The sequence below is a fragment of the Dryobates pubescens genome, chromosome 30 (assembly GCF_014839835.1).
Source record: "Dryobates pubescens isolate bDryPub1 chromosome 30, bDryPub1.pri, whole genome shotgun sequence".
Taxonomy (NCBI): domain Eukaryota; kingdom Metazoa; phylum Chordata; class Aves; order Piciformes; family Picidae; genus Dryobates; species Dryobates pubescens.
This window is the reverse complement of record NC_071641.1, coordinates 9,142,181-9,161,935: the sequence shown is the minus strand read 5'-3', so window position 1 is coordinate 9,161,935 and position 19,755 is coordinate 9,142,181. Positions and strand designations below refer to the sequence as shown.

Below are 19,755 nucleotides of genomic sequence, written 5' to 3'. Positions count from 1 at the left end.
GGAGTTAATGACTCACAACCTGCTTAATTACCTGCTGATGGGCCTTTGTGCTGAGCAGGCAGAAAGCAGCAGCTGAGCAGAGTGCCCTGAGAGGCTTTTATTGCTCACTTAGCTTCAGATAAAAATGAAAGAGGAAGGCATAAAGCACTGTGCTGCCAGCTGAGAAGGAAGAGAGCTGGGCAGGGCTCTGGGCAACCTGATCCAGTGGAGGATGTCCCTGCTGTCCCTCCATCCCAGGGTGCTGAGAGAGCTGGCAGGTGAGCTGCCAAGCCTCTCTCCATCATTTCCCTCCAGCCCTGGCTCACTGGAGAGGTCCCAAGTGACTGAAACTGGCCAAGGTGGTCCCCATCCACCAGAAGGGTTGGATGGAGGAACCTGGACACTCCAGGCCTGGCAGCCTGACCTCAGTGCCAGGGAAAGTGATGGAGCAGATTATCCTGGGGGCAATAACTGCACCTGAAGGATGGCCAAGGGCTCAGGCCCAGCCAGCATGGGTTTAGGAAGGGCAGGTCCTGCCTGACCAACCTGAGCTCCTTCTATGCCCAGGTGACTGCCTGGTGGGTGTGGGGCAGGCTGTGGATGAGGTCTGCCTGGACTGCAGCAAGGCCTTTGACACTGTCCCCCCACAGCAAACTGCTGGCTAAGCTGTCAGCCCCTGGCCTGGACAGCAGCTCTCTGAGCTGGGTTAGGAACTGGCTGGAGGCTGAGCCCAGAGAGTGGTGGTGAATGGTGCCACAGCCAGCTGGCAGCCAGGCACCAGTGGTGTGCCCCAGGGATCAGTGCTGGGCCCCAGCCTCTTTAACATCTTCATTGATGATCTGGATGAGGGCATTGAGTCAGGCATCAGCAAGTTTGCAGATGACCCCAAGCTGGGAGCAGATGTTGGTCAGTTAGAGGCCAGAAGGGCTCTGCAGAGGGACCTCGACCCACTGGACAGATGGGCAGAGGCCAACAGGATGGCATTCAACAAGTCCCAGTGCCAGGGGCTGCACTTTGGCCACAGCAACCCCAGGCAGAGCTACAGGCTGGGGGCAGAGTGGCTGAGAGCAGCCAGGCAGAGAGGGACCTGGGGGTGCTGATTGGCAGCTGCCTGAACAGGAGCCAGCAGTGTGCCCAGGGGGCCAAGAAGGCCAAGGGCATCCTGGCCTGCATCAGGAACAGTGTGGCCAGCAGGAGCAGGGAGGTCATTGTGCCCCTGGACTCTGCACTGCTTAGGCCACACCTTGAGTCCTGTGTCCAGTTCTGGGCTCCTCAGTTTAGGAAGGACATTGAGAGACTTGAAGGTGTCCAGAGAAGGGCAACAAGGCTGGGGAGAGGCCTTGAGCACAGCCCTGTGAGGAGAGGCTGAGGGAGCTGGGGTTGCTTAGCCTGCAGAAGAGGAGGCTCAGGGGAGACCTTCTTGCTCTCTCCAACTCCCTGCAGGGAGGTTGTAGCCAGGTGGGGGTTGGTCTCTTCTGCCAGGCACCCAGCACCAGAACAAGAGGACACAGTCTCAAGCTGTGCCAGGGGAGGTTTAGGCTGGAGGTGAGGAGAAAGTTCTTCCCAGAGAGAGTTGTTAGCCATTGGGATGTGCTGCCCAGGGAGGTGGTGGAGTCCCCATCCCTGGAGGTGTTGAAGAGGGGATTGGATGTGGCACTTGGTGCCATGGTCTGGCCATGAGCTCTGTGGTGCCAGGTTGGACTGGATGATCTTTGAGGTCTCTTCCAACCTTGGTGAATCTCTGATCCTGTGAGAAGAACGATGTACTCCTTGCCTTGCCAACACTGCTGGGCTGTTCCTCCCCTCTGCAGAGGCCCCTCTGGCTCAGCAGCCCAGGTTTGCTATGCAGAGGAGCAGCCTCAGAAGCCCTTTTTTTGCCTTTATTTATGTATTTCTTTATATTTTTCTTTTGCTTTTTTTTTTGCACTGCAAATAAAGTGCAGCTGAAAACAAATTAACCACTGAGGAGATTCTGGTGAGCTTGGGGTGCTTTGGAGAAATAATCCAATCAGCCTGACAGCTCTGAAATATGATTTGGAAATTCAATTGCTCAAGACAAGATAATCTGAGGGAGATCACAGCCCAGAGAGTAATGGAATGGGGGGGGGGGGGGGAGGGAGAAAAACCCAACCCCAACAGGCACTGCTGAAAGCAACACAACAAAACAGCCTCAGAGGTTCAAGCAGAGCTCAGCTCTGCTGCTCCCAGGTCAGCTCTGCTGCTCCTGCCCCCCCTGCCCTGCACTGCCTTCAGGAGCAGCACCCTGGAGGATGCAGCCTGAAAGCCTCCCTCAGTTAGAGGTCACCTCTGTTAAGGGCAGGTGCCCAGGCTCGTCCCCCATGGGCCCAGCACACATAGCCAGAGAGACACAGAATGGGTTGGAAAAGACCTTAAGTGTCACTCAGTGCCAACCCCCTGCCACGGGCAGGGACACCTCCCACCAGCCCAGGCTGCTCAGGGCCTCATCCAGCCTGGCCTGCAACACCTCCAGGCAGGAGGCAGCCACAGCCTCCCTGGGCAGCCTGTGCCAGGCTCTCCCCACCCTCACTGCCAACAATTTCTTCCTCCTCTCCACTCTCAATCTCTCCTCTCCCAGCTCAAAGCCATTGTCCCTGGGCCTGGCACTCCCAGCCCTTGTCCACAGTCCCTCCCCAGCTCTCCTGGAGCCCTTCAGGTCCTGCAAGGCTGCTCTGAGGTCTCCCTGGAGCCTTCTCCTCTCCAGGCTGCACAGCCCCAACTCTCCCAGCCTGGCCCCACAGGGGAGCTTCTGCAGCCTCTGCTCATCTTGGTGGCCTCCTCTGGAGCCTCTCCAGCAGCTCCAGGTCCTTCTTGTGCTGGGGGCCCCAGAGCTGGAGGCAGTGCTGCAGGTGGGCTCTGAGCAGAGCAGAGCAGAGGGGCAGAATCCCCTCCCTGTGCTGCTGCTCTCCCTGCTCTGGCTGCAGCTCAGCACTCAGCTGGCTCTGGGCTGCCAGGGACCATTTCCTGGCCAAGCTGTCAGCCCCTGGCTTGGACAGCAGCTCTCTGAGCTGGGCTAGGAACTGGCTGGAGGCTGAGCCCAGAGAGTGGTGGTGAATGGTGCCACAGCCAGCTGGCAGCCAGGCACCAGTGGTGTGCCCCAGGGATCAGTGCTGGGCCCCAGCCTGTTCAATATCTTTATTGATGATCTGCAGGAGGGGATGGAGGCCATCAGCAGTAAAAGTGCAGACAACACCCAGCTGGGGGCAGGAGTTGATCTGTCAGAGGGTAGGAGAGCTCTGCAGAGGGACCTTGCCAGGCTGGGCAGATGGGCAGAGGCAGCCCAGCTCCAGGTCCTTCTTGTGGTGGAGGCAGTGCTGCAGGTGGGCTCTGAGCAGGGCAGAGGGGCAGGATCCCCTCCCTGTGCTGCTGCTCCCAGATGTCTCCACATTTTCAGTGCCTTCTTTGTGCAGATTCAGCCAAGATGCTTCATTCAGAGGCAGGGCTGGAGGGGAGGGCTGAGCAGGGCAGAGCCCAGGGGCCGATCCCCTCTCCTGCCCTGCTGCCCTCAGGTCCCTGGGGTTTGGTGTGAGCTGGAAGCTGTTGGGAAGGAAGGAAGGAAGGAAGGAAGGGGGAAGATGCAATGCTGGTGATTCAGCTGACCTTCAGCACGCTGGCAGCTCATTTTCCTCTCGTGTTTGTGTAATTATGAGGCCAGCAACCCACAGTCATCTGCTTGATACCTCCACTTAGCGGTGATGTGTCAAAGGAGGGGGTGGGTCAGGCATCTCAGCGGCAGTGGAGGTGGCAAAGCAGAGTCCCTGCCTTGGAGATGGCCCTGTCAGTGTCCTCAGGAGCACACTGATGGCAGTTGGCTCTCAGGGGACACCCAGGAGAGGCTTAAATGCCTGGCCCCAGTCGCTCGGGGAGGTGTCGTCAGTAGCCGGCTGGGAGGAGATGCAGAAGCAGGCTGTGCATGCAGATGTGACTTGGCACTCTCTGCCAGCTGGCCTGTGCCCCCACAAGGCTGCTCAGGGGTCCCAGGATCCCCTCTGAGACACAGCTTTGAGCTGGGCAGGACAGCTCCACGGAGTTTGTCTGACTCTCCCAGGGCACTGCCGCCAGGGGCTGCAGCAGGACTGCCAGGTCCAGAGACGGCCCAAGGGGGAATGGTTTGGAGCTGAGGCACAGCAGGGTTGGACTGGGGCTGAGGAAGAAGTTCTGCAGGACCAGGGTGGGGAGAGCCTGGCAGAGGTTGCCCAGGGAGGCTGTGGCTGCCTCCTGCCTGGAGGTGTTCAGGGCCAGGCTGGATGAGGCCCGGAGCAGCCTGGGGCTGGTGGGAGGTGTCCATGGCAGGGGCTTGGAGCTGGCTGAGCATTGAGGACCCTTTCAACACAAACCATTCCATGATTCCATGATTCCATGATCTCCAGGCAGATCAGGCCTGGGAACCCCCAACCCTGACCCTGCTTTTCCCCACTTGGAGCTGACTTGCCCAGCCTGGGCTGGTGGGAGGTGTCCATGGCAGGGGCTTGGAGCTGGCTGAGCATTGAGGACCCTTTCAACACAAACCATTCCATGATTCCATGATCTCCAGGCAGATCAGGCCTGGGAACCCCCATCCCTGACCCTGCTTTTCCCCACTTGGAGCTGCCTTGCCCAGCCTGGGCTGGTGGGAGGTGTCCCTGCCTGTGTCAGGGGCTTGGAGCTGGCTGAGCTTTGAGGACCCTTTCAACACAAACCATTCCATGATCTCCAGGCAGATCAGGCCTGGGAACCCCCATCCCTGACCCTGCTTTTCCCCACTTGGAGCTGCCTTGCCCAGCCTGGGCTGGTGGGAGGTGTCCCTGCCTGTGTCAGGGGCTTGGAGCTGGCTGAGCTTTGAGGACCCTTTCAACACAAACCATTCCATGATTCCATGATCTCCAGGCAGATCAGGCCTGGGAACCCCCATCCCTGACCCTGTTTTTCCCCACTTGGAGCTGTCTTGCCCAGCCTGGGCTGGTGGGAGGTGTCCATGGCAGGGGGCTTGGAGCTGGCTGAGCTTTGAGGACCCTTTCAACACAAACCATTCCATGATCTCCAGGCAGATCAGGCCTGGGAACCCCCATCCCTGACCCTGCTTTTCCCCACTTGGAGCTGACTTGCCCAGGCTGGGCTGGTGGGAGGTGTCCATGGCAGGGGCTTGGAGCTGGCTGAGCTTTGAGGACCCTTTCAACACAAACCATTCCATGATCTCCAGGTAGATCAGGCCTGGGAACCCCCATCCCTGACCCTGCTTTTCCCCACTTGGAGCTGACTTGCCCAGCCTGGGCTGGTGGGAGGTGTCCATGGCAGGGGCTTGGAGCTGGATGCTCTTTGAGGACCCTTTCAACACAAACCATTCCATGATTCCATGATCTCCAGGCAGATCAGGCCTGGGAACCCCCATCCCTGACCCTGCTTTTCCCCACTTGCCCACTTGGAGCTGACTTGCCCAGCCTGGGCTGGTGGGAGGTGTCCCTGCCCGTGGCAGGGGGCTTGGAGCTGGATGGTCTTGAAGGAACCTTCCACCCCAAGCCTTTCTGTGCCTGCCAAAGAGCACCTGTAAGGCAACAGCAGAGTGTTTCCCAGAGCAGGAGCTCTCATCCCTTCCTGTGCCTGTGTGACCAGCTCTGCCTGGCTGTCATTTTGTGTTTGTGAAGCCACTCAGCTGGAGTCATTTGTTGTTCCTCTGAACAAAGAAAGGAAGGCTTCCAGACTTTCCAGTTCCACTGCAGCACAGCACAGCACACAACCCCAGCATGGAGGGGCTGGGAGGGACCTCTGGGCATCCCCCAGCCCCTGCTCCAGCAGGGCACCCACAGCAGCTTGCCCAGCAGCACAGTGCCCAGGGGGGGGTTGGAAGCTTGCTGTGGTTGAAGGCAAGAGTGCTTGCAGGAGCTTTGGAGGCCCCATTCCATATCCCCCATCCTGCTCCAGGCTGAACTGAATCTCATTCCTGGAGGCTCCTTGTCACTGCATTTCCCACTCACCCTGGCCACCAGGGCAAGCCTGGCAGACCAGACCTTTGCCAAGGGAAATGCCACTAAGCCAAGGGAGAAGTTGACCTTTTGGCCAAGCAAACCAAGCAAGCTCTGGTGGCAGCTCCTGATGTGGTCTTCAGTAACTCTTACTGTGTCTCCTGAGCAGCTTGAGGCTGTGTCCTCTTCTCCTGTCACTTCTTATTAGGGAGCAGAGACTAACCCCCATCTGGACACCTTCCAGCAGCTCAACCTCCTTCCTAACCTGAGGAGCCCAGAGCTGGACACAGGACTCAAGGTGTGGCCTAACCAGTGCAGTGTACAGGGGCACAATGACCTCCCTGCTCCTGCTGGCCACACTCTTCCTGAGGCAGGCCAGGATGCCATTGGCCCTCCTGGCTGCCTGGGCACACTGCAGGCTCATGTTCAGCCTACCATCAACCAGCACCCCCAGGTCCCTCTCTGCCTGGCTGCTCTCAGCCACTCTGACCCCAGCCTGTAGCACTGCCTGGGGTTGCTGTGGCCAATGTGCAGAACCTGGCACTTGGATGTGTTCAATCTCCTGCCCTTGGCCTCTGCCCATCTGCCCAGCCTGTCCAGGTCCCTCTGCAGAGCCTCTCTGCCCTCCAGCAGATCAACTCCTGCCCCCAGCTTGGTGTCAGCTGCAAACTTGCTGATGATGAACTCAATGCCCTCATCCAGATCATCAATGAAGATGTTAAAGAGGCTGGGGCCCAGCACTGCTCCCTGGGGCACACCACTGGTGCCTGGCTGCCAGCTGGCTGTGGCACCATTCACCACCACTCTCTGGGCTCAGCCTCCAGCCAGTTCCTAACCCAGCTCAGAGAGCTGCTGCCCAAGCCAGGGGCTGACAGCTTGGCCAGGAGCTTGCTGTGGGGGATGGTGGCAAAGGCCTTGCTGCAGTCCAGGCAGACCACATCCACAGCCTGCCCCACATCCACCAGGCAGTGCCCTGGGCATGGAAGGAGCTCAGGTTGGTCAGGCAGGTCCTGCCCTTCCTAAATCCATGCCTAGGCTGGAAGGGACCTCAGAGCTCATCTCCTCCAGCCTCCCCATCATGGGCAGGGAACACCTCTGTGTTTCCTGCTCTTTTGTTTGCAGGTGTTTCCAGGCCAGCTCCCATCCATTTCTGCTTAGAGCTGAGACTGTGGTGGGGCTGGGAGCAGACTAGGAGCAAACCCCCAGTCCTGCCTGTGCCTGAGCAGGCAGGGGGCACAGGTTCATTCCACTGAGTCCTTCACTCATCCTCAGTTGGTTACCAGCTTTATGAGTGCACCTCCAGCTGCTTGCTGCCAGTGGCCTTCCAGCACCCCAGGCAAACCCCATCCTGGCTGCTGGAAGCAGGTCTGATCACCAGCAGGGGGTCAGCTGCTCAGCCCCCAGGGCAAGACCTCCTTGGGGGACAGCTGGGAGAGATGCCTTTGGGTTGCTGCCCCGTGCAGAGGGAAGCATTAATCCAGCTTTCTCTTGTGTTGCAGTGTTCCCACATTCCAGAGCCTTCCTGAGGAGATCCTCAGTAAGCTTGCAGATGTCCTGGAAGAGGTAAGTGCTTCTCATTTGAACAGCTCCTGGGTCCAGAGCCTGGGAGCCTTCTGGTGGCACTACCCAGGCTCTTGTTGCCCTGCAGGGCAGCTTCCTAACCTTGCTAGGGTGAGAGGAGCTGGGTGAAAAATGAACCCAGCTCTGAGCTGGTTTCCATCCAGCTGGAGAGGGGCAGAGCTGGGAGAGTTGGGGTTGGAGAAGGTTCCAGGGAGACTTCAAAGCAGCCTTCCAGTACCTGAAGGGCTCCAGGAGAGCTGGGGAGGGACTTTGGAGAAGGGCTGGGAGTGCCAGGCCCAGGGACAATGGCTTTGAGCTGGGAGAGTGGGGATTCAGAAGGCTCCAGGGAGACCTCAGAGCTGCAGCTCAATACCTGCAGGGCACCCCCAGGCAGGCTGGGGAGGGACTGTTCAGGAGGGGCTGTGGGGATGGGCCCAGGGGCAATGGTTTGGAAGTGGAGCAGGGCAGAGCCAGGTTGGACACCAGGAGGAAGCTCTGCACAGGGCCCAGCACCTTCACAAACAGCTTGAGGAAGATTGAGGTTGCACAACTCAGACCATTCCCCCCAAACTTCTGCTCCCCCACCAACACTGTCAGCACCTGGGAAGCTCCTCAGGCTTTCTGGTTGCTCTCAGCCATGGACCTTCCCCAGGGGAACTGCAAGGTGCAGATACTCTTGTGGCACCTCTCCCACCTCTCATGTGGTGCCCAGGAGACTGCTCCCTGGTCACCCTCCCAGTGAGCCATGCCAGGCTCAGGTCAGCTGCAGATGGAGGCCAAGGCTTCTCCCCTCAGGGAGGGATTTGAAGGACTCTGGAGTCAGTTGTCCAGTGCAGGAGAATGAGAATCACAAAATGGTCTGGCTTGGACCTCCAGAGGTCATCCAGTCCAACCCCCTGCACTCAGCAGCAGCATCCTTCAGCAGAGGAGGTGTTTGAAGTGCCTGGGGGAAGGCCAGGCTGTGCTCCTGAGGCAGGTGAGGGTGAGCTGGTGGTGGGCATGGGCAGTGCTGGAGGACTCTGCACTGCCATCTCCTGCTCCCTCTCTTGGCTTGGCACAGAATCATACAATGGGCTGGGCTGGAAGGGAGCTCCAGAGCTCAGCCAGTCCAAGCCCCTGCACTCAGCAGGGACATCCTCCACTGGATCAGGCTGCCCAGAGCCCTCTCCAGCCTCCCCTGGAACAGCTCCAGGCATGGAGCCACCATGCCTGGAGCCACCATTCACCACCACTCTCTGGGCTCAGCCTCCAGCCAGTTCCTAACCCAATGCAGTGTGCTCCCATCCAAGCCTCTATGTGACTCTGCAGGAGCTGAGCACAGATCCTCTTTGCAGAGCAGCACAAGTGCCTCCTTGCACATTATTTTTAGCCAGGAGCCATCTGAATAATTTCCATTTCCATGGGTGAAAGAGGAGGATTTGTTTGCAAACTGCAGCCTCCTGCAGCTGATTAGCAACCCAGCCAGGAACTCCTCTTTGGGTTTTAATCTCTCTTTAAATAGACCTAACAAACCAACTCAGGGGAAGTGCAGAAGCCTTAAACCTTTGCCCCACTTTGGAGGGCCCCGAGAAAAATAGCAGAACTCAAAGCTCTGAGTTTAAAAAGAGGCAAAAAACCAAACCAAAGGAGGCTCTTTCTGTTTGCCTCTTTTCAGCAGGCAGCCTTAATCTCTCCCACAAATCAATGGACTTTGGGTGGGGAGCAGCTCTGGAAGGATCTGCAGCCTGAGAGTTATGGCAGCTGATGACAGGGTGGGCAGCTTGTACCAAGAAAATGCTGCTTTGACCTTTTTAAGGCAGCTGAGAAAGCTTCCAAACACCACAGAATCACTTTGAGCACAGCTCAGGTGCCAGCCCTGCTGCCACCACCTAGGGGCTGCCACCACCTAGGGGCCGACACCACCTAGGGGCTGCCACCACCTAGGGGCCGACACCACCTAGGGGCTGCCACCACCTAGGGGCTGCCACCACCTAGGGGCCTGGCCCCCCTGCCAGCCCCCAGACTGGGATGGAGCTCAGCAGCAGAGCTGTTCTAGAACCATAGAATTGTTTGGCTTGGAAGAGGCCTCCAAGCTCCTCCAGGCCAGCATCAGCCCAACCCCACCATGGCCACCCAGCCGTGGCCCCAATGCCATGGCCACAGCTTGCTGCAACACCTCCAGGCATGGGGACTCCACCACCTCCCTGGGCAGCCTCTGCCAGGCCCTGACCACTCTGGCACCAAAGAAATTGTTCCTCAGCTCCAACCTAAGTCTCTCCTGGTATAATCTCAGGCCAGTTCCTCTCCTTCCATCACTTGTTCCTGGGGAGCAGAGCCCAGCCCCCACCTGGCTGCAGCCTCCTCTCAGGAGCTGCAGAGAGCAAGGAGGTCTCCCTCAGCCTCCTCTGCTCCACACTCCACACCCCCAGCTCCCTCAGCTGCTCCTCCCCAGCCCTCTGCTCCAGACCCTTCCCCAGCTCTCTTGCCCTTCTCTGGCCCTGCTCCAGCCCTCAAGCTCCTTCTGGCAGGGAGGGCCCAGAGCTGAAGCCAGCACTCAAGCTGTGGCCTCCCCAGTGCCCAGCCCAGGGCACAAGCCCTGCCCTGCTCCTGCTGCCCACACCATTGCTGCTGCAGGCCAGGCTGCTGCTGCCCTTCTTGCCCCCCTGGCCACTGCTGGCTCCTCTCCAGCTGTTGCCACCCAGCACCCCCAGGGCCTTTCCTGCTGGCCACTTTCCAGCCCCTCTGCCCCCAGCCTGGAGCCTTCCTGGGGTTGCTGTGACCCAGGGGCAGCACTCAGCCCTTGGCCTTGTTGAACCTCATCCCATTGGCCTCATCCCATGGCTGCAGCCTGGCCAGGTCCCCCTGCACAGCCTTCCTAGCAGCAGACCAACCCAATGGCCACTTGGCAGGGCTGAGATCTGACCTGATGCATGGAGGAAGGGCTGCCCAGAGTTCAGGTCCCCAAACTGAAATGGCTGTGGCCCAGCTCACATCTCCAGGGATTAGTGAGCTAAATCCTGAGCAGCAGAGGGGCACCAGGGGCTCAGGATTTAGCAAACACTGGAGCCACCAACGCTGGTGAGACCTTTGTTCACCCCACTGATGGGGATGGAGAGCTGTAAAGCTTTGAAAGCACAGCCAGTGTGCTGCTGGCACAGCACTGGCAGCAGAGGCTGACAGCCCTCAGGCTGTGCTGCCAGCCAGGGCTGGGCAGAGGCAACCTCCTGGAGGTCACCAAGGGCAAGGGTAGGGTCCTGCCCCTGGGGAGGAAGAACCTCCTGCAGCAGGACAGGGGAGGGGAGACCTGCTGGGAAGCAGCTCCAGGGAGCAGCACCTGGGAGTGCTGGGGGCCAACAAGTTGCCCAGGAGCCAGCAAGGTGCCCTGGTGGCCAGGAAGCCACTGGAGTGTGGGCAGCAGGGCAAGGGAGGTTCTCTACCTCCTTTACTCTGCCCTGCTGAGGCCACATCTGGAGTCCTGGTTCCAGGGCTGGGCTCCCCAGTTCCAGGACAGAGAGTGGCTGCTGTGGGTGCCCTGCTTGAGCAGGGGGTAGGACTGGCTGATCTCCAGAGGTCTCTTCCAACCCCACCATGCTGGGGCTCTGTAACTGTTGTCTCCAGCTCCCCCAGCCTCTCTGAGCTCAGAATCTCAGAATCAGCCAGGCTGGAAGAGAGCTCCAAGGTCACCAAGGTCCAGCTGCTCAGCCAGCCCTAACTCACCGACCAGACCATGGCACTAAGTGCCTCATGCAGGCTCTTCCCCTCCCCCCAGAGCTGCAGGAGGGAGCTGGGACAGAGACTCATCTGCACAATGCCATCCTTGCTGCAGGGGCAGAGACATCTCCTGCCCTAAACCAGGAGGAGTTTGAGCTGGGAGCAAAAAAGAAGAGCAAAATGCCCTGCAGGCCAGCAGCCAGGATGAATAATGGGACAGATCCTCAGCAGCTGTTAGTAGCTCTGGTCAAGCACCCCTCGTTGTACTCAGGCTCACCTGAGGGCCTGGTGGGAGAAGGCTTGAAGCTCTCAAGGCTAGAAGCTTTGTGTCTGAGTGACCCTCAGGATTGCCCTGAAAGAGGAGAAACCACTGCCAGGAAGTCAACCAAGAAGAGCAAGGGCAGAGAGTCCTGGAATGCTTCTGCTTGGAGAGGAGCTTTAAGGCAAGCCCTGAGGAGAAATAACTGCCCTGAGTGAATAAAAGAGGGAGGCAATGGCTGCAGAGCAGACTGGGGCTGGATGTGAGGAGCAAGTTGTGCCCCAGGAGGCTGCTGGAACACTGCAGCAGGTTGCCCAGGGAGGTGGTTGAGGCTCCATGCCTGGAGCTATTCCAGGGGAGGCTGGCCAGGGCTCTGGGCAGCCTGATCCAGTGGAGGATGTCCCTGCTGAGTGCAGGGGGTTGGCCTGGCTGAGCTCTGGAGGTCCCTTCCAGCCCATTGTATGATCCTGTGCCAAGCCAAGAGAGAGAGAGCAGGAGATGGCAGTGCAGAGTCCTCCAGCACTGCCCATGCCCACCACCAGCTCATCCTCACCTGCCTCAGGAGCACAGCCTGGCCTTCCCCCAGGCACTTCAAACACCTCCTCTGCTGAAGGATGCTGCTGCTGAGTGCAGGGGGTTGGACTGGATGACCTCTGGAGCCTGAGGCTCAGCCTGGCCTTCCCCCAGGCACAGGCCAAGCTGCCTGTTCAGCTCCCAGTCTACCACCCCACTGCAGCAGCCCTTTCCCTCTCCCCTGCTCGTGGAGGCTGCCTGTGATCATTTTGATGGTTTCCATGGCCACTCCATCCTGGAGGAAATGAAACCCAGCCAAGCTAAATGAGACAAGGGCTAAAGATTTATCTGGTTAATGTGACTGGGGGTGAGGAAAATGGAGTGCTGCTGGTTCAAATAAAGGGGCTGGAGAGGCAAGGTGTAATCAAGTCCTTGACTCACTGGCTCCTTTGCTCTCTATTTTATTGCTTTCCTAACAGAGTTTGTAAGGTAAGAAAGGCTGAAGGTATCTGGCTCAGCTTCTTGAGGCTCCTAGCAGCCTAGCAGGGGTGGTAAATAAGGCTCCAGCAGCAGCCACTGCCACAGCCATGGAGGTGCATGGTTGGAGTGGGGAAGGACCTTGAAAGGTCATGAAGTGCAACCCCCCTGCCCTCAGCAGGCTGCTCAGAGCCCTGTCCAGTCTCAGCTAGAATGTGATGTGATGCCCAGCTCCCTGGGCAGCCTGGGCCAGGCTCTCCCCACCCTCAGCATGAGAAATTCCTTCTCTGTTCCTCTTGCAGTGTCTGGGGGGAAGAAGAGCAAAGCCCAGAGCCCTCAGCTGTGCAAGGGGCACTGAGCATGGGGCCCTGCAGACCTTTGCTGTCTTGATTTAACAGGCAAGAAAATACATCTCAGACCAAAACCAGCAGGGTTTGTCCTGAGAGGCTTGTTCTGTTCTGAGGAGCTCCCCTTAAGGGCAGCAGCAGCCTGGCCTGCAGCAGCAATGGTGTGGGCAGCAGGGGCAGGGCAGGGCTTGTGCCCTGGGCTGGGCACTGGGGAGGCCACAGCTTGAGTGCTGCCTTCAGCTCTGGGCCCTCCCTGCCAGAAGGAGCTTGAGGGCTGGAACAGGGCCAGAGAAGGGCAAGAGAGCTGGGGAAGGGTCTGGAGCAGAGGGCTGGGGAGGAGCAGCTGAGGGAGCTGGGGGTGTGGAGTGTGGAGCAGAGGAGGCTGAGGGAGACCTCCTTGCTCTCTGCAGCTGCTGAGAGGAGGCTGCAGCCAGCTGGGGGTTGGGCTCTGCTCCCCAGTCTCAGGTGAGAGAAGGAGAGGCACTGGCCTGAAGTTGTGCCAGGGGAGGCTTAGGTTGGAGATGAGGAACAATTTGTTTGGTGCCAGAGTGGTCAGGGACTGGCAGAGGCTGCCCAGGGAGGTGGTGGAGTTCCCATGCCTGGAGGTGTTGCAGCAAGCTGAGGCCATGGCACTGGGGCCATGGTTGGGTGGCCATGGTGGGGTTGGGCTGGTGCTGGACTCAGTGATCTTGGAGGGCTTTTTGAAGCCAAACCCTTCTGTGGTTCTCTGCATGCTGTGGGAAGTCAAGGCCTGTGAAGAGCATCCTGAAGTGCATTTAAGGGCCTTCATGTTGCTCAGTCCTGGACTGTGGTGCCAGGTTGGACTTGGTGATCTCTGAGGTCTCTTCCAACCTTGGTGATTCTGTGAAGTCTCCTGCCAGGCCTCTGACTGTTCTCCTTCCTCTGCTCCTCACTTTTGCTGGGGAGATCAACCCTTCCAAGGACCAACTTTCCATCATGGTTTGGCCTAGCAGAGATCCCTGACCCCAGAGCATGGCCAGGAGGTTGGATCTGGGCAGGAGGAGAAAGTTGTTTGGTGTGAGGCTGCTGGAGGCCTGGAGCAGGCTGCCCAGAGAGGTTGTGGAGTCTCCTGGTGTGGAGAGCTTCCAACCCCCCCTGGGCACTGTGCTGCTGGGCAAGCAGTGGGGTGGAGAGCTTCCAACCCCCCCTGGGCACTGGGCTGCTGGGGGTGCCCTGCTGGAGCAGGGGCTGAGGCTGGGGGATGCCCAGAGGGGCTCCCCTTCCAAGCCCACCCTGCTGGGATCCTGTGTGATTCTGTGACTCCATCTGTGCTCCACTGTGGACCTTCCCTGAGAGAGTTGTTAGCCCTTGGGATGTGCTGCCCAGGGAGGTGGTGGAGTCCCCATCCCTGGAGGTGTTCAAGAGGGGCTTGGATGTGGCACTTGGTGCCATGGTCTGGCCATGAGCTCTGTGGTGCCAGGTTGGACTCGGTGATCCTCGAGGTCTCTTCCAACCTTGGTGATGCTGGGAGCCTGTGAGCTCTCTAATCTGCTCAGTGCCTTCTCCTGGGAGCTGATGCCAATGGCAGCTCCCAGCACCCCCTGCCTTTAGCCCAGCTGCCCCCGGTTCAACAGCCCTGGGGGGGTCCACTCTTGGTGGCAGTGGACCAAGGAAACCAACCCCAGGCTACCGCTGCCCTGCCAGCATCCTCTGGCTTCCAGCCTCCAACCCTCCCTGGCCCAAGGCAGGAGGGAAGGGGAATTGTTGCTCCTCGGGCTCCTTTTAGCTGCGAGCTGCAGGCAATGCCCGTGTGTCTGGAGAGGCAGGACACACAGAACTGGCAACGCTATTAGGACGAGCCAAAAGCAAGCCAAAGGCTCGGGAGCTCGGCCGATGCTTCCTGCCGGGGCTGGGAGCCGCCGGCGCCTCCCGTAGCGTTGTGCACACTGACATCTGCTGGAGCGGCTGCAGCATCCCCGGCCCGGCGAGCAAGGAGGAGGACAAGCAGCCACTGCGGTCCTGCAGACCCCTGTGGCCTCCAGGCTTGGCGATCGCAGAGCCACGGGAGGGCAGCTTGGAAGGGGCCCCGAGGATCCCCTGGTCCAGCCTTGGGAGCGTTGAGCCTGCAGCAGCTGGAGAAGGCTCTCTGGCTGTAGAGCTGCTCATGAGACCTCAGCCTGCTGCTGTGCTAGAGACTGAGCATGCAAACAGGGAGATTGCAGAGCAGTGTGGTTGGAAGGGGCCTCTGGAGGTCAGCCAGCCCCAGCCCCTGCTCCAGCAGGGCACCCCCAGCAGCTTGCCCAGCAGCACAGTGCCCAGGGGGGGTTGGAAGCTCTCCACCCCAGGAGACTCCACAACCTCTCTGGGCAGCCTGCTCCAGGCCTCCAGCAGCCTCACACCAAACAACTTTCTCCTCCTGCTCACATCCAGCCTCCTGCCTGCCACTCTGTGCCCCTTGGCCTGGCCCTGGGCACCACTCAGCAGAGCCTGGCCCCAGCCTCTTGCCCCCCACAGCTCCTTTAGCTCTTGCTGAGCATTGCTCAGCTGCCCTCTGGGGCTGCTCTCCTGCAGGCTCTCAGCCCCAGGGCTCTCAGCCTTTGCTGCTCCCAGAGCTGCTCCAGGCCCCTCAGCAGCTTTGCAGCCTGCCCTGGGCTCTCTCCAGAACTTCCCTGCCTCTGGAACTGGGGAGCCCAGAGGTGGAGCCAGGACTCCAGGTGTGGCCTGACCAGGGCAGAGCAGAGGGGATGATGAACCTCTCTCAACCTGCTGCCCACACCCATCTGAATGTACTGCAGGAGACCCTTGTTCTTCTTGGGCACCAGGGCACATTGCTCTCCCATGGAGAGCTTCTTCTTGACCACCAGCACTCCCAGGTCCTTCTGTGCAGAGCTGCTTGCTGACCACTGAGAAAATCCCTTCCCAGGCTGCTCTCCTCCAGCCAACCAGCCCCAGGTCACCTTCCCTCCCCAGACCTTGGTGTCTTCTCAGAGCACATCTTGGCTGGCCAGGGTTCCTTTCCCTGGGGAGTTTGTTTCCCTGGCTGGCACCTGAGCAGCCTTCATTGTTGTGCCTCTCTGTTTTAAGCATTCAATTAGCTCCTGGGGGCTGTATGTGAGCTGAGCTCTGATTTCCTGCTCTTTGCAGTATCTGTGAGCTGCAATAGCAGTGATTGAAAAGCCTCTTTGTGATAGCAGAGAAACGATTTCACCCTTCAGCCCTGGCACGGGAGCTGCTGCAGATCCAAACAGATAGCCACCAGGCTCAGGGGCTGGAGGAAGGGAGAGCCCTGGGGGATGGAGTCAGTGAGGTGGTGAGATGGAGATGGCCTCATTGGCAGGCTGTGCAGAGGGCAGCAGGATGCCATGGCACCACAGAATGGGCAGGCTTGGAAGGGAGCTTCAAGATCATCCAGTGCCAAGCCCCTGCCACGGGCAGGGACACCTCCCAGCAGCCCAGGCTGCTCAGGGCCTCATCCAGCCTGGCCTGCAACACCTCCAGGCAGGAGGCAGCCACAGCCTCCCTGGGCAACCCGGGCTGCTAGGAGGTGTCCCTGCCCATGGCAGGGGGCTGGAGCTGGAGGGTCTTTAAGGTCCCTTCCAACCCAGCCCATTCTGTGACTCTGTGGTTAAGGAGCTGGGCCTGGCATTGCTTAACCCTGTGCTGCCCTCTCCTTCGTTGCAAGCAGAGGTGAAGGAAGGATGGCCAAGGGCTCAGGCCCAGCCAGCATGGGTTCAGGAAGGGCAGGTCCTGCCTGACCAACCTGAGCTTCTTCCATGCCCAGGGGACTGCCTGCTGGATGTGGGGCAGGCTGTGGATGTGGTCTGCCTGGACTGCAGCAAGGCCTCTGACACTGTGCCCCACAGCAAACTGCTGGCCAAGCTGTCAGCCCCTGGCTTGGACAGCAGCTCTCTGAGCTGGGTTAGGAACTGGCTGGAGGCTGAGCCCAGAGAGTGGTGGTGAATGGTGCCACAGCCAGCTGGCAGCCAGGCACCAGTGGTGTGCCCCAGGGAGCAGTGCTGGGCCCCAGCCTCTTTAACATCTTCACTGATGATCTGGATGAGGGCATTGAGTCAGGCATCAGCAAGTTTGCAGATGACACCAAGCTGGGAGCAGATGTTGGTCAGTTAGAGGCCAGAAGGGCTCTGCAGAGGGACCTCGACCCACTGGGCAGATGGGCAGAGGCCAACAGGATGGCATTCAACAAGTCCCAGTGCCAGGGGCTGCACTTTGGCCACAGCAACCCCAGGCAGAGCTACAGGCTGGGGTCAGAGTGGCTGAGAGCTGCCAAACAGAGAGGGACCTGGGGGTGCTGATTGACAGCTGCCTAAACATGAGCCAGCAGTGTGCCCAGGGGGCCAAGAAGGCCAAGGGCATCCTGGCCTGCATCAGGAACAGTGTGGCCAGCAGGAGCAGGGAGGTCATTGTGCCCCTGGACTCTGCATTGGTTAGGCCACACCTTGAGTCCTGTGTCCAGTTCTGGGCCCCTCAGTTTAAGAAGGACATTGAGAGACTTGAAGGTGTCCAGAGAAGGGCAACAAGGCTGGGGAGAGGCCTTGAGCACAGCCCTGTGAGGAGAGGCTGAGGGAGCTGGGGTTGCTTAGCCTGCAGAAGAGGAGGCTCAGGGGAGACCTCATTGCCCTCTACAACTACCTGAAGGGAGGTTGTAGCCAGGTGGGGGTTGGTCTCTTCTCCCAGGCAGCCAGCACCAGAACAAGAGGACACAGTCTCAAGCAGTGCCAGGGGAGGTTTAGGCTGGAGGTGAGGAGAAAGCTCTCCCCAGAGAGAGTTGTTAGCCATTGGGATGTGCTGCCCAGGGAGGTGGTGGAGTCCCCATCCCTGGAGGTGTTCAAGAGGGGATTGGATGTGGCACTTGGTGCCATGGTCTAGCCATGAGCTCTGTGGTGCCAGGTTGGACTTGATGATCTTTGAGGTCTCTTCCAATCTTGGTGATGCTGTGAGCCTGTGAAGGCCAAGCCTGGCCCTGCATGACAGGCACACTGGGGGGGGTTCATCCAGCACACCACTGGAAGTCAGCTCCAGTCCCTTCTTCATTGCTTCCTAGCAAGTGGCAGCACTGCAGAGATTCATGGAAGCACTGCCTGGTGGGGCTGGAAAGCACCTCTGGAGATCACTGAGTCCCACTCCTGCCAGAGCAGGGTCACCCAGGGGCAGGGCATGCAGGAACAGAGCCAGGTGGGGCTGGAAAGTCTCCAGAGGAGACTCCTCCTGCTCTGGGCAGCCTGCTGCAGGGCTCTGCTGCTCTCAGAGTCAAGAGGTTCCTCCTGGTGTTCAGCTGGACCTTCTGCTTGCCAGGTTGAAGCCTGGTTTCCCTTGTCCTGTCACTGGGCACCACTGAGATTCAGAGGTAGCTTTCCTGCCACCCTGGCAAGTTAGGGCTGTGGCCATTTTGGAGCAGAGGAGGGTTTGGCAGGCAGGAGGGGAGGCCAAGGGCTCAGCTGGTTGTTAATGCAGACCTTCTGTCCCAGCATGTTCCCTGTGGGCAGATCCTGGAGGTGCTCTGTGGGCAAGAAGAGGAGGCAGCCTTGCAGTGGGCAGATGCTCATTGTCCTGGGTAGCACACAGCAGATGCTTGGTGAAGGGCTGGAGCCAGCTGGGTGAGGTCAGCATCTCCCCAAAGCTCCAGCTAGATGCACTCAAGAGCCCTTGGATCTCCCTTCTGGAGTCATTTGCTGCTTGCTCCATCAGCACTGGCAGCTCTGGTGGCAGATGTCCAGCACCAGGGATGAAATGTGAGCTGCTGGAGCACAGACAGGCTGCTTGAGTTCATCCTCAGCCTGCTCCTTGCACAGCTGGGGGGCCAGGAGGTCACCTAAGCTCAGCACAGCTCCCTGCCTGGTTTGGGATCCCCCAGAAAGGGAGGCAGAGCCTTCTGGAGTCCAGCTCCATGTTGGCAAGGGCTGGAACTTGGCTTCCTGCTCAGCCACAGGTTTCATGGAATGACCTCAGTCTGCCTTTGGGCCTTGGGCTGAAAGGGATCTCCTGTGGGAGCACCTCTGCTGTGAGGCCAGGCTGAGAGAGCTGGTCTTGCTCAGCCTGGAGAAGAGAATGGCTTCTGGTGTTTGACAGAGAAAGACTTTGGGTGCTAGCAGACTGGAAGTGCTGCATGGGACACCAAGGTGCCCTCGTGGCCAAGAAGGCCAATGGCATCCTGGGGTGCCTCAAGAAGTGTGGCCAGCAGGTCTGGGGAGGTTCTCCTCCCTCTCTGCTCAGTTCTGGTGAGACCACATCTGGAATACTGTGTCCTGTTCTGGCCTGCCCAGTTCAGGAGGGACAGAGACCTGCTGGAGAGAGTCCAGTGCAGAGCTATGGGGATGCTGATGGGACTGGAACATCTCTGTGAGGAGCAGGGGCTGAGAGCCCTGGGGCTGAGAGCCTGCAGGAGAGCAGCCCCAGAGGGCAGCTGAGCAATGCTCAGCAAGAGCTAAAGGAGCTGTGGGGGGCAAGAGGCTGGGGCCAGGCTCTGCTGAGTGGGGCCCAGGGCCAGGCCAAGGGGCAGAGAGTGGCAGGCAGGAGGTTGGATGTGAGCAGGAGGAGAAAGTTGTTTGGTGTGAGGCTGCTGGAGGCCTGGAGCAGGCTGCCCAGAGAGGTTGTGGAGTCTGCTGGGGTGGAGAGCTTCCAACTCCCCCCTGGGCATTGTGCTGCTGGGCAAGCTGCTGGGGGTGCCCTGCTGGAGCAGGGGCTGGGGGATGCCCAGAGCTCCCTTCCAACCCCTCCATGCTGGGGCTCTGGGTTTGCCTTTTCACTCTTCATCCCCATCTGCATCTCTTCCCATCTTTTCTTCCTGCCTCATCCTTCCCATACCCCTCTTTGTTCCCAGCTGCCCTGCCTGTTCATCTCTTTCCCTTCTCTCTTCCTGTCTCTTTGCTCTGAAGGAAATGGAGCTGGCCCCACTGGCAGCATGTCTGCAGTTGATCTCTTCTGGTGGCCTCTCATGCTCCCCAATCCATTTGTGCTGCCTGCTCTGAGCTTCCTTCTCTCATCCCCTCATCCT

At 59.3% G+C, this 19,755-nt stretch overlaps 1 protein-coding gene across 2 annotated transcripts in view; it reads left to right on the top strand.

The window, feature by feature from the left end:
- Positions 1-19,755, top strand: part of PRKG1 (protein kinase cGMP-dependent 1) — a 287,512-nt gene that overhangs the window by 211,352 nt on the left and 56,405 nt on the right. For both annotated transcript variants that reach the window (XM_054174681.1, XM_054174680.1), the window contains exon 5: positions 7,436-7,499. In XM_054174681.1, the coding sequence (XP_054030656.1) occupies positions 7,436-7,499 (64 nt within the window). The remainder of the gene's footprint in view (positions 1-7,435; positions 7,500-19,755) is intronic.